The following is a 13,301-nucleotide window of genomic DNA, read 5'->3' on the forward strand; positions in this document are numbered from 1 at the left end:
TGGCTCCAGCCTCGGGAGAGGTTTGCATTGGAGGGTAGGAAAATTCCTTCCTGGAAAGAGCTGCCCAGCCCTGGCACAGCTGCCCGGGGCCGCCATCCCTGGGGGCGTTTCACAGCCCTGCGGAGGTGGCACCTGGGGACACGGGGCAGGGCTGGGAAGGGTGGCACCCCGTGGGCTCACAGGGCTTTTCCAGCCTCAGCAATTCCAAGTTTGCAGCCGCTCGGGAGCAGCACGCCCCGCGCTGCAGTGAGGGCAGGGCGCCCAGGGCCTGCTGAGGGCTGAAGGATGCTGTTTCCATGGAAACGGCTCAATTCCATGTCAGGAAGGACCGGTGGGAAGGGGCAGGCAGAGGCCAAGAGCCTCATCAGCCCCCGGAGAAAAAGGAATGAGGGAACGCTGAGTTCACCAGGAACCTTTTTATTTAAATATATAAAACATGGTATTTTGGCAAACATTCATCTTCTCATTAAATAAGGTAAAATCACGGGAGGGAAAGGCATTGCATCAGTAAAAACCAAGGAGAAGCCACCCTGTGGTTCATGTGCAGATTGATGTGGGACAGGAAAAGCCTGTAAGCGACAGACCCTGCAGTAACTGCTGCGGTTAAATAAATGTCCTGGCACAAGCAGCTTTTAGTAGGCACTAAATCCAAACCCTGCCTCTGAACTGGGACAAACCGACGGAGTTTTACCCACGTGCTCACCTCTGTGTCTCGACACCTTCACCTCCCACCCGTGAACCAAGCAACACCTACCAGAGGGAAAGCTGCCGGGGCAGGAGAGCCCCTGGCAACTCCCGGATCGTCTGAAAGGCCACCGCAGCCTGGGCTCATCCCTGCCTGCCTCGGGGGCTGCAGGAGCAGCGCCAGCCTTCCCACCGCGGGCACGGCCCAGCACAGGGGCTGCTGAAAGCTGGGGCTGACTAAACACGGAGCTGCTCTAACGCTCACTACTGCACTACAAAGCACTACGGGACGTTGCAGCGTCGGCCACGCGCTCGCGGGGCTGATCCAGCGGGGGTTGATCCAGAAGGCTCTATGTGACACGGGAGCTCCGGCGTCTCCCTTCCCGTGTTCAGACTAAACTAGAACAGGACACGGACAGGACACACGCGCGGCGCCGCGACCGGCTCCCCTCCTGGGCTCCTCCTGCGCTCCGGCCCCGCCGCCGCCGCTAGAAGGTGCTGCTGGAAGCCGTGGTGGTCAGGCGCCTCCCGATGTAAATCCTGCGGGCAGGGGCAGAGCACTCGCTCAGCCAGGCTGCTCCGGGGCGGGAACGCCCTCCCTGCCAGGCCAGCGCCGCTGGAGTTGCCGGCGGGAGCAGCGCTGCCAGCGGAGCTGGAACAGAACTGATCCGGAGCCCAGCCCCAGGAGCTGCCCCCGCTCCAGGGCCCAGCACCTGCCCCCACGCTCCTCTGGAAAGGAAACACCCCCCATCCCTCCCAGGAATTAAAAACATCTACTGGGTAATTTAAAATAATATTAAATATTTTTAAATCTATGTCAGTGGAATTTTAAAATCTATTCAATATTAGCTTTTTGCTTTGCTGATCTCCTAGTTGTGAGATTAAGAGTCTCATCTCCAGTGGAGCCGAGTGTTGTGTCACTACAGTTCCAGTGTAGAGAATTCCTCATTTCCCTGCCTCTTAATTGTTCTGAGAAATTCCCAACCAGGGAGAAAATCAGAAAACTTCAACCATCCAGCAATACCACAGGCAGGAAGCACTTCCTGAATAACCATCTTGGACAAAGAGGGAACTGGGAATCAGAATCAGGCCTCAAAGAAAGCAGGTAAAAAAATCTCCTCTTTTTTCTCAATTGAACCTTACCCCAGTCCAATGGCCAGCAGGTGAGAGAGCAGCAGGGATGGGAGGAACACCTTCAGGAATTCCGCAGAGAATATCCCCCCTTTCTTCATGACGCTGGTGTTCCTCATGCTGAGCGTGGCTGTGCGCCGGGGGTGCTTGAAGAGGAATTCCCTGCGTTTGGGGAAGGAAGGTGAGGGGTGCTGAGGCAGGAGCAGGAGCTGCAGGAGCTCTCCCAGCAGCCGTGGCAGCACTCACTTGGGCGGGATGTTCTCGGGCCGGCTGGACCAGTCCCAGATCCAATCCGCGTTCCTCCGCAGCAGCCGCTCCACCTCCCTCCTCCTCTCCAGGAAATCCTCCTCAGACTGCAAGCAGAGCCACAGCACTGAGCACCGAGCAGGGCAGCTGCAGCTGCACAGCCCTGGCTGCAGCCAGGACCCCTGCCCGGGACCCCTGCCCGGGACCCCTGCCCGGGACCACAGCCTGGGACCCCTGCCCAGGACCCCTGCCCGGGACCACAGCCTGGGACCCCTGCCCGGGACCCCTGCCCGGGATCACTGCCTGAGACCCCTGCCCGAGCCAGCACTGACATCCACCTTCCCATGCCCCTTCTGGGAAGTGTTCACATCCCACACCAAGAGCAGGAGCAGGGAGAACCATCCTCAGAGTGGGGTGCGAATGGCAAAGACCATATCCCATACCCCATATCCCATACCCCACACCCCATACCCTATTATCCCATACCCCACGCCCCATTATCCCATACCCCACGCCCCATTATCCCATACCCCACACCCCATACCCTATTATCCCATACCCCACACCCTATTATCCCATACCCCACGCCCCATTATCCCATGTGTGCCCGAGACAAGACTGCCCTGGCAGTGAAATCCCAGAGCCCAGCGCTTAATCCTCATGCACAGACCTGAAATATCTTCAGCTCCCCGACCTGTTCCAGTGGGCACAGGCATTCCTGCCCTATCCCAGATCCCAGCCCTGATGGACACTGGCACAGGCACTCCTGCCCTATCCCAGTTCCCAGCCCTGTTCCACTGGCACAGGCACTCCTGCCCTATCCCAGATTCCCAGCCCTGATGGACACTGGCACAGGCATTCCTGCCCTATCCCAGATCCCAGCCCTGTTCCACTGGCACAGGCACTCCTGCCCTATCCCAATTCCCAGCCCTGTTCCACTGGCACAGGCATTCCTGCCCTATCCCAATTCCCAGCCCTGATGGACACTGGCACAGGCATTCCTGCCCTATCCCAGCCCTGATGGACACTGGCACAGGCACTCCTGCCCTATCCCAGATCCCAGCCCTGTTCCACTGGCACAGGCACTCCTGCCCTATCCCAATTCCCAGCCCTGATGGACACTGGCACAGGCATTCCTGCCCTATCCCAGCCCTGATGGACACTGGCACAGGCACTCCTGCCCTATCCCAGATCCCAGCCCTGTTCCACTGGCACAGGCACTCCTGCCCTATCCCAGTTCCCAGCCCTGATGGACACTGGCACAGGCACTCCTGCCCTATCCCAGTTCCCAGCCCTGATGGACACTGGCACAGGCACTCCTGCCCTATCCCAGCCCTGATGGACACTGGCACAGGCACTCCTGGCCCTGCTCAGAGCTGGCAGGTGTCACTGGCAGTCCTTGTCCAGCTCCTGGCAGGGCCAGCTGCAGTCCCTGGGCCCTGCTGGGGGCCAGGTGAGCCTGGCAGGTGTGTGCTCACAGAACAAGCTCCCCCAGCCCCAGCTCTGTGCAGTTACAGCACAAACGCTGAGTCAGGGCAGAGCTCCTGGCTCAGCTCGGCTCCATTCCACACAGCCCAGGCCTTGGGATAAAAATAGATCCTGCTCCCAGAATTCCAGCAGCTCTTGATGCACACACACACAGGATGGAAATAAAACTGTCCAGGCAGCTGAAATTCTGTCGGCTTTCTAACTTGGGGTTATTTGTTCTCAGAGTCTAAATCATGATCTTTAAACAGCTGAAGGGTGTTTCTGACAATATAAAATAATAATTTCCAGTAATAATTAACTTGCTGTACCACATTTAGCTAACCTAAAGCGGGGTCCTCGGAGTCTGGCAGGAGTTGTAGAAATGATGCAGAAAAATTCACTTCCTTGAAATACTTCCTTCCTCAAAATGTTTTGTGAGTCATTTTTTTAATATGAAAAGCTAATTTATTACATTGAAGACTTCAGATTTCAGCCTGTCATCCTGCAATAAGCCCTGCATTGATTAGACATGGTCAATGTACATCCTTTCCCCCACGCTTGTTGCAAATGTGTTTATTCATTTTCCCTGCAAGGTAAACAAACCTACAAAGTGAAATCAGACAGAACAGGGAGTTTTCCAAAGCAGCACATATTCAGGTGTGGTATTAATGTTAAAATACCTGGAATCAGAGCTATGGCGGGGCTTGGAAATTGTGTATTTTTGTCTGCCCTATTTAGGTGGCTCTAGAAATTCTTGCTGCTGTCGAAATATCTTTTAAAATTCCTGCTGAATTGGTGGAGGCGCATTGGTGGGGGATGTAGGAAATGCACCCTGTCAGCGGCCAAAGGGAGAGGGCAAATCCTTCTGAAAAATCTCAGTCACAGATTGGAAAGACCAAACCAAAACATCCCCAGGTGTCAGGAACAAACACAGCCAGGCTGGATCTGCCAGGGTTGCTGTGAGCTGTGGAAGCCTCTGCCTCAGCAGCTCCTGCTGCTCCTGCCCAAAGCACAGAGCCAGAGCTGCCCTCTCCCCCGGCCAGGTGAGGCTCTTACCTGGAAGCTGTTCTTCTCCCCACTGCTGTGGCTCTCTATCTCCAGAGCTCTGTGGCTGTCCTGGGGGGTCTGGGAGCGAGGAGGGCTGCACCAGGACAGAAGCACCAGGAAAGGAGGAGGTGAGGCGTTCTGTGACAGCCTGGCAGCTGGGCACTGTGCCCAGGAGTGCCCCAACCGTGCCCCCAGTGCTGCCACAGCCCAGCCACCAGAGGCACCGCTCTGCCCCCCAGCCCTCTGCCCACGCTGCCGGGGGAGCCCTGGCACTCGCACAGACACAACGGGCAGCTCACGAGGAGTGCCAGCAGGGCTTGGTTTGAATCCCCCCCAGCCAGGCCAGGCAGGTCCTGCTGCGGAGTCTGAGTCCTGCAGTTTGGGCTTTCCCAAACACAGCTTAGGCTGGAGACCTCCCAGCCCACCAAAATCCAGCACACGCATTAGTGGCACTGCCTGAGCAGCTGCCCCTGGGCTGGGCTGCTGTGTGACACTGTGTGACACTCCTGGACATCTGCTGTGGCTCCTGAGCACACGTGTGTTCATGTGGGAGCACACACGAAACACACACCCCTAGGCACTCGTGTGTTCATGTGGGAGCACACACACCCCTAGGCACTCGTGTGTTCATGTGGGAGCACACACACCCCTAGGCACTCGTGTGTTCATGTGGGAGCACACACACCCCTAGGCACACGTGTGTTCATGTGGGAGCACACACACCCCTAGGCACTCGTGTGTTCATGTGGGAGCACACACACCCCTAGGCTCTCATGTGTTCATGTGGGAGCACACACACCCCTAGGCACACGCATGTTCATGTGGGAGCACACACACCCCTAGGCTCTCATGTGTTCATGTGGGAGCACACACACCCCTAGGCACACGTGTGTTCATGTGGGAGCACACACACCCCTAGGCTCTCATGTGTTCATGTGGGAGCACACACACCCCTAGGCACTCGTGTGTTCATGTGGGAGCACACACACCCCTAGGCACTCGTGTGTTCATGTGGGAGCACACACACCCCTAGGCACTCGTGTGTTCATGTGGGAGCACACACACCCCTAGGCACTCGTGTGTTCATGTGGGAGCACACACACCCCTAGGCACTCATGTGTTCATGTGGGAGCACACACACCCCTAGGCACTCGTGTGTTCATGTGGGAGCACACACACCCCTAGGCACTCGTGTGTTCATGTGGGAGCACACACACCCCTAGCCACTCGCGTGTTCATACGAACAGGCGCGTGCGTGTGAATTCACGCGTGCGGCACTGCTGTCTCTGCCTCGGGGACACCCCTGGGACCCCACGGTGACCGTGGCAGAGCCCCCGCTCACCTGTCACAGTGGGAGCTCTCCCTGGAGCTGCTCCTGCCCGACTCGTGCTGGGCGTCCAGCAGGATCTTCTCCATGTCCCCGTTGTGGATGGACAGCGAGGCTGGCACCTGCTCCTGGCTGCCCGTGGACACGGAGCTGCTGCTGCCATTGCTGCTGAAGTGCAGCTCCACCCAGGACCCTGCGGGCAGAGGGCACAGCTGAGCCGCAGGGGCACGGCCAGCCCTGCTCCCAGCTCTCACAGCACGGAGTGCCAAGGGCAGGCAGCCGGGCTGGGAAGGCTCACGGGGCTGGGAGGCAGCTGCTAGCAGTACGTTGTGTTTCTCTCCGCACGTACTGATCTTTTATTCTGGGATATGTTAAATTTTTATTGTTCAACATAGGTGGCAGTCACAGTAATCTCAAGGACTTTTGCTGCCAAAGCTCAGCCGTTAGTTTGCTGAAATTATTTTGGGCTCCAGAGCGCAGGGCCTGCTCAGTGCAGCCTTTCCTCAGTGCCATTTGCAGGTGCTGCTGTTAAGCAACTGCGGGTGTGAGGCAAGGGCTGTCATGGGTTGCTGCTAGCAGTATATTTAACACGGTCACATGGGCTTTGTTTTCCTAAGGGAGGGAATAACAACTCCTGGGCAGGGACAGCTCGCTGCAGGGCCCGGAGCTGCTCCCTCCCTAAGGAATCCTGCAATGCTTTGGGTGGGAGGGACCCCAAATCCCCCCCAGTGCCACCCCTGCCATGGCAGGGACACCTCCCACTGTCCCAGGTGCTCCAGCCCCAGTGTCCAGCCTGGCCTGGGGCACTGCCAGGGATCCAGGGGCAGCCCCAGCTGCTCTGGGCACCCTGTGCCAGGGCTGCCCACCCTGCCAGGGAACAATTCCCAATTCCCAATCTCCCATCCAGCCCTGCCCTCTGGCACTGGGATGTCCTGTCCCTCCAGCCCCCAGGACTGAGCTCAGGGAACAGAAAACACCCGAGTTCCAGAGGTGCCAGAGGAACCCAGCGTGGAACAGACGTGGCCCAGCCCCAGCAGCGCGCAGGGAGCAGAGCAGCGGGGACAGGAGCGGGAGGGCAGCGGGGATCCCCTGGATTCTGGGCAAGGATGCCCAGGGAATGAGCAGGGAAAGCAGACACGCGGCCCGTGGTGCTGGGGCTGCTCAGGGCACACAGGCACAGCACACACAGCTGGAGCTGCAGGGTCCCTGCCCAGCCCTCCAGCAGCACAGGGATGCAGGCTGAGCGTGGAGCAGGAACCTCAAACCAGCAAAGCCAGCCCAGATATCCGGGCTGGGAGGAGACCGAGGGCTCCAAAATCAACCGGGAACAGCACAAAGCCAAACTGCCTCGTGTGCATCAGCAACACGAGCATCTCCCTTCTGAAAACACAGACCTCCCTCTGGACAGCCACAGTACCACAAAACCTGCTGCTTACAAACATTCCAGGCCACCGAGTCTGGAAGAGACACTTTCCTTCCAAAGCCCTTTTCCTTCCCAGCTGGTTTGTTGTTGTTTGGGTTTGTTTGGGAATTTTCCCCTCCACGTGACAGTGCCTGGTATGTGGCAGGGAGTGTGTTCAGAGCCAGACAAACCCTTCCCTACCCTTTCCCCTGAAATCCAGGGAAGCTCAAGTTCTTACCAAAGAACCATCACAACCGCTAGAGCTCAAATTATCTGCTGAAATCTTACTGGGTACAGCGCTGGGAATGCAGGATAAAGCAGGGAGGGGACTGCGATTGCAGGAGCAAGGGGACAGAAGATGTGGTTTACAATTCTCCCTGCCTTTCCCTTTCCCTTTCAGACACTCCTCAGAGCAGGGCTGTGCTGGAGCACACGGAGCAGGCTGTGATATCACCATCTAAAGATAAAAGCAGCTGTGTTTTTATCAAGCTGGAAACACAAACAGACCGAAGCCCAGGAGAGGCGATGCAGCCCGGCCAGACGAGTCCCGGGGATGGCCTCGGGACAGAGGGGTCTGTCACGATAGCCCAGCCCAGGACACATGTGCGAGCACAGGCCAGCACTGCAAAGCACCGGAGCAGCGCTGGGAAGCTTCATTTTCTTAAGACACAGCTTTCAACGCTGGGAATTAAGAAGTAGAATTCCACAGAGCGATGGGAACGGCCCCTGAAATCGCGACAAGCCCCGTGCCAGCCGCGCTGTGTGTGGCTGCGCGGGGATTTTTCCCTTCCCCGGCCAATCCGGTGCTATCCAACACCCGATCCCCGCCACTGGCCCGAGCCCTGCCCACAGGCACATCCACCGAGCCCGCTCCCTGGGACAGGGGCGACGGGCACGCACTGCGGCGCGCACAGCTGCCACCGCAATCCCCCAGTATCGCGACCCAGAAGGGCCCCGCGCGGGTCCGTCCCCGGCCCCCGGCGCCGCTCGCCGCGGCCTTACCCTGCAGGTTCTCCTCCTGAGGGCTCTGTCGCGACATGGCTGGCGGGCGGCCGGGCACGCACTGACCGCGCGCCGCCCGCCCCAGCGCCGCCTCAGCGCCGCCCGTGACGTCAGCGCCGCGCCGCCCGCCCATTGGCCAGCGCCGCGGGGCGGGGCGGGGCGGGGCGGGGCGGGGCGCGCGCTCCCTCAGCGCACCGCGGGCCGCCATGATGGGCGGGAGGGAGCGGGGCCGGGCGGGCGACGGGAGAGCGGGGACGGCTCCCGCAGGATGTCCCTCAGGACATCATCCTGCAGGATATCATCCCTCAGGATATCATCCCGCAGAACATCATCCCTCTGAATATCATCCTGCAGGACATCATTCCTCTGAATATCATCCCTCAGAACACCATCCCTCTGAATATCATCCCTCAGAACATCATCCCGCAGAACATCATCCCTCAGTATATAATCTCTCAGAACATCATCCCTCAGAACATCATCCCTCAGAACATCATCCCGCAGAACATCATCCCTCACAACATCATCCCTCTGAACACCATCCCTCAGAACATCGTCCCGCAGAACATCGTCCCTCAGAACATCATCCCTCAGTATATAATCTCTCAGAACATCATCCCGCAGGACGTCATCCCTCAGAACATCGTCCCTCACAACATCGTCCTTCACAACTTTGTCACTCAGAACATCATCCCTCAGAACATCATCCCGCAGGACATCATCCCGCAGAATGTCGTCCCTCAGAACATCATCCTGCAGAACATCATCCCTCACAACATCCCTCACAACATCATCCCGCAGAACATCCCTCAGAACATCATCCCTCAGGATATCATCCCGCAGGACATCATCCTGCAGGATATCGTCCCTCCGAACATCATCCCTCACATTATCCCTCAGAACATCATCCCTCAGAACATCATCCCTCGGGACACCATCCCTCAGAACACCCCTCATGACTCCCGCTCTCTGGCCGCGGAGCACTCCGCACGGCCTGCCCGCCCGCGGGCCTCCCTCAGGGCGCTTCAGTCACACGGGACAGGCGTACACGAGGGATTTCAAAGGATCCACGGGGGATTTCAAATTATACACGGGGGGGTTTCAAAGGATACACGGGGGATTTCAAAGGATGCACGGGGGGTTTCAAAGGATCCAGGGGGGGTTTCAAATTATACACGGGGGGTTTCAAAGGATGCACGGGGGGTTTCAAAGGATGCACGGGGGGTTTCAAAGGATCCACGGGATGTTTTCAAAGGATCCACGGGGGGTTTCAAAGGATACACGGAGAGATTTCACAGCAGACATGGAGGGGGTTTCACAGCAGACACATCCGCCTGCAAAATCACAGCTTGCGGCCGCTAAGCCAGCCCCGACAGCGAATGATGTGTGGCCTTAAAATAGGTAACAATCACAGAATGGTTGGGTTGGAAGGGACCCACAAGCATCATCGAGTCCGACTCTTAGCCCTCCACAGAACAGCCCTAAGAAAATTAAAAAATAATAAATAAATAAATAATAGATAATAAAGAAATCTTCTCCTTTTGGTCTTTAATTGACGCTATGCCATCAGGGCTCTTGACAGCGGGAACCACTTAACTCGTGTTGTTATTTGAAAGCAGATACTGATTTACTGCTGGGACTTTGTAAAGACAAATGCATAAAGCCTGATTTTACTGATTTATTAACTCAATTAAAGCATGCAGGCTTTTTCACCTTGTCTGTTTTCACCTGTGCCTTTCTGCAGCCGAGTCACAAAGCCCAAGTGAAACACATAGGTGAATTTCTGTGAGTTATTGTGAGAGTGAGGAATGTTGCCTTATAACCATCCCAGAAGGACAGGGCCGGGGTGTCAGGGGTGTGGGCATGACCCTGTACAGCCGATGGAGAAACAGGGCCATGGAACCAGTTCTGCTGTAGCAGGGAAGAGCTGTCCGTGGCAGGAGCAAACGCCGGGTTCGGCCCGGCACCGAGCAGGGGTTTAACCGGGCACTGAGCAGCGGGTTTGACCGGGCACCGAGCAGCGGGTTTAACCGGGTAACGAGCAGCGGGTTTGACCGGGCACCGAGCAGCGGGTTTAACCGGGCACCGAGCAGCGGGTTTAACCGGGTAACGAGCAGCGGGTTTAACCGGGTAACGAGCAGCGGTTCCCGGTGCCTGCGCTCGGTGCCGCTCTCTGCTCCTCCCGCAGCGCTCTGCTGCTCCCTGCTGCCGGCAGCCTGCCTCCCGGGGCTCGGGGCTCGGCAGCCGCTCCTCGGGGCCCATGGCTGGTTCTGGCTCCTGCACCTGCTCCTCTCCTGCAGCCTGGATCAGGGGCATGGCCGGTTCTGCCTCTGGGACCTGCTCCTCTCCTGTAGGCAGCGCTGCCTCGGCTGTGGGGAACGGGGGGCACAGCGCTGCGGGCACCCAGCAAGGGCTGCCTGCCTCAGGAGGGACGTGGGGATCATGGAATCACAGAAGGGTTTGGGTTGGAAGGGACCTTAACTCCCCCCAGAGCCACCCCTGCCATGGCAGGGACACCTCCCACTGTCCCAGCTGCTCCAGCCCCAGTGTCCAGCCTGGCCTGGGGCACTGCCAGGGATCCGGGGGCAGCCCCGGCTGCTCTTTCATTGGTCATTGGGTGAATGCTTTTATTTTCATGTATAATTTGATGGCAGAAACTTTTGGGTTATTGGCAGAAACACACTGTGCTGTCATCAGGAAAAAATTGTGAATTTCCCTGTTGTTGGATGATATCTTTGAAAGGTTATCAATTTGTTGCACAGCGATCCTCTGCACAACTGGGACTCGCTCTAATCTTATTTACTTGCACATCACAGAGCAGTCATGTATTGATTAATTCCCTTTGAGCCAGAAACAGTGACCATCTCCTCCACAGAATAACAAAGGCGATGATTTGGGTACGGAGTCACGCTTGCTGCTCAGACAGCTTCAACTTTGTGTTTGTTTTCAGCTTCTGGGTTGGGCCTGGCATGAGGGACAGGTATTTCAGGCATTGCACAGAAGTTGTTTGTAATCCCAAACCCGTGAAAAACTTGCATTAGTTTAGACATTGCTAATGTTAGCCGACATTTCTTTGGTTTCTTACTAATAAAAATCAAAGTAATGCATTCCCTTCCTAGCAGTACAATGTGAGACAGTGGGAATCTCAGGACTGATTTGGGAAAATGTGCCTGCAACTCCCTGCCAGGAGGGGACAGCCGGGGGGTCGGGCTCTGCTCCACGGAACAGGGACAGGAGCAGAGGGAACGGCCCCAGGCTGGGCCAGGGCAGCTCAGGGTGGCACAGCAGGAATTCCCCCATGGAAAGGGGGCTCAGGCCTTGGCACTGCCCAGGGAGGGTTGGAGTGCCCAGCCCTGGAGGTGGCACTCAGGGCTGGGGACAGGGTGGGAATGGGCACAGCTGGGGCTCCAGGGCTGGGAGGGCTTTCCCAACCCAAATGATTCGGTGACTGTCGCTCTCCTGTGCAAACCCCGCTGGAACCTGAGCCCTCCCTGTCTGCATCCCACCGAGGGTTGGTCATTAACCTCCCTGGCTGCCTCTGGAAATGGAGCCGTGCGTGTGTTTCGTGCTGAGCATTTCTTGGAATCAGGTTCATCATTAACCACCCAGCTGCTCTGGTGTCATTTCCGTGCCGCTGCTGCTCACCAGGCTGTGATGGGGGACAGTGCAAGGTGTCCCTGCCCACGGCGGGTGGAACACAGTGAGCCTTGCAGCCCAAGCCCTTGTGAGATTTGCTGATTCTCTGATTTTATTCCATTGGGAGAGTTAATAAAAAGCCTGTGTGGTGTGGATTGGTCCTGCCTGACCTGAGCTCGGTGTCACAGGGAGCTCAGAACCTGTGCTGGCACAGCTGGACAGGGCACAAACCAGGGCTTAAACCAAACCAATGCTGCTGGTTTGCTTTCCAGTCCCCCAATGAAAGAAACTGTGACCGCTTCCAGTGCGAATCAGAAAAGCAGAGCATGAAAATTCCTTCAGCTCTTCTTTACTTACTACCTTCAGGTTTTTAAAGTCCATTCCCATTTTCGTACAGCTCGGCCCATGGAAGTTGCCAGAGGAATGCTTCTCCTGAGCACTTGCCAGCTGAAAAACAAACCCCATTCTTTGAGTGATGCAAACCACTGCTGGGCTCTTGTGTGGGTCACTTACAACCCTGCCTGCGACGTGACTTGTTTTGCTTACGAACTCCCACAGAGTGTTGCAATTCAGCTCTAAAAATAGATGCCAGTTTTATTTGTCCCAGAGCTGTTGTTGTCACAGCTCTCAGAGCCACAGCCAGTCCTGTTGTCTCCAAGTGCCACTACATGTCCCTTTGGCAAAGGATAATTGAACCACTGAGCGGGGAAGGCAGGGGGAACGCGGCGTTGGGATCCACAAAAACAGGATCCACAAAACGCGGCGTTGGAATCCACAAAAACGTTTCTAAGGAATCTGGTTAGCAGTCACGTGTTTCTTGTCCTGCACAGCTGGGAGCTTCGGATGGAGGGAAAATGAAGATTTTCAGTGCAAAGTTCCAGATACTTAGCTGTTGTTTAACGGGGAAAACCCCAGACCCTGCTTTCTAAAACTGAAACTGTGCTCCAGGGTAGGTTTCTGCTTCCCAGCCCTGCACTCAGATTGCTCTGTCATTCCTGTCAGCAGTTCATGGACATACACTGGGAACAGTTCCAGTCTTCTTCCCAGTCTTCGCTATTTCTCATGTCAGGAAAACACGAAATCAAACAAATATGCCCTATATCCTATTTGCTTGTAGAGAACTTTGTGTGGGGCTGTTAGAAGTATCTTGGACCCAAATGCATTTTCTTTTTGCATATTTGTGATTAGTTTCTGATGTAAAGGGAATTTTAGTGGGCAGGTGAGTATTGACAATGGGTATTTCCTCAGGTATGAGGAGCAGTGGGTTACAGCACACTGGGGGTTACAGACCTGCTTTATATCCATGTGTTTTAGCCCTCAGGTCAAACCTTACAGGGCCCTGCATCAACACCTGCCTTT

The 13,301-nt window shown here is 56.4% G+C and overlaps 1 protein-coding gene across 1 annotated transcript; it reads right to left on the minus strand.

Moving 5' to 3' along the window:
* Positions 1-401: 401 nt before the first annotated feature.
* LOC119702843 (BCL2/adenovirus E1B 19 kDa protein-interacting protein 3-like) lies at positions 402-8,438 on the minus strand. Its single transcript, XM_038141472.1, has 6 exons — positions 8,307-8,438; positions 5,918-6,095; positions 4,585-4,669; positions 2,062-2,168; positions 1,828-1,977; positions 402-1,224 (listed from the first exon to the last, which is right to left on the minus strand). The coding sequence occupies exons 1-6, from the start codon at positions 8,341-8,343 to the stop codon at positions 1,173-1,175; spliced, it is 609 nt and encodes a 202-aa protein (XP_037997400.1). The 5' UTR covers positions 8,344-8,438; the 3' UTR covers positions 402-1,172.
* Between the last annotated feature and the right edge of the window lie 4,863 nt (positions 8,439-13,301).

This window comes from Motacilla alba, chromosome 6, assembly GCF_015832195.1.
Source record: "Motacilla alba alba isolate MOTALB_02 chromosome 6, Motacilla_alba_V1.0_pri, whole genome shotgun sequence".
Taxonomy (NCBI): domain Eukaryota; kingdom Metazoa; phylum Chordata; class Aves; order Passeriformes; family Motacillidae; genus Motacilla; species Motacilla alba.

Coding starts and splice junctions, on each gene's coding strand:
- LOC119702843 (XM_038141472.1), bottom strand. CDS start 8,343: ATGTCGCGACAGAGCCCTCAGGAGGAGAACCTGCAGG. Junction 2,169..4,584: donor GGGAGAAGAACAGCTTCCAG/GTAAGAGCCTCA, acceptor CTCTGCTTGCAG/TCTGAGGAGGATTTCCTGGA. Junction 1,978..2,061: donor CCCGAGAACATCCCGCCCAA/GTGAGTGCTGCC, acceptor CCCCAAACGCAG/GGAATTCCTCTTCAAGCACC.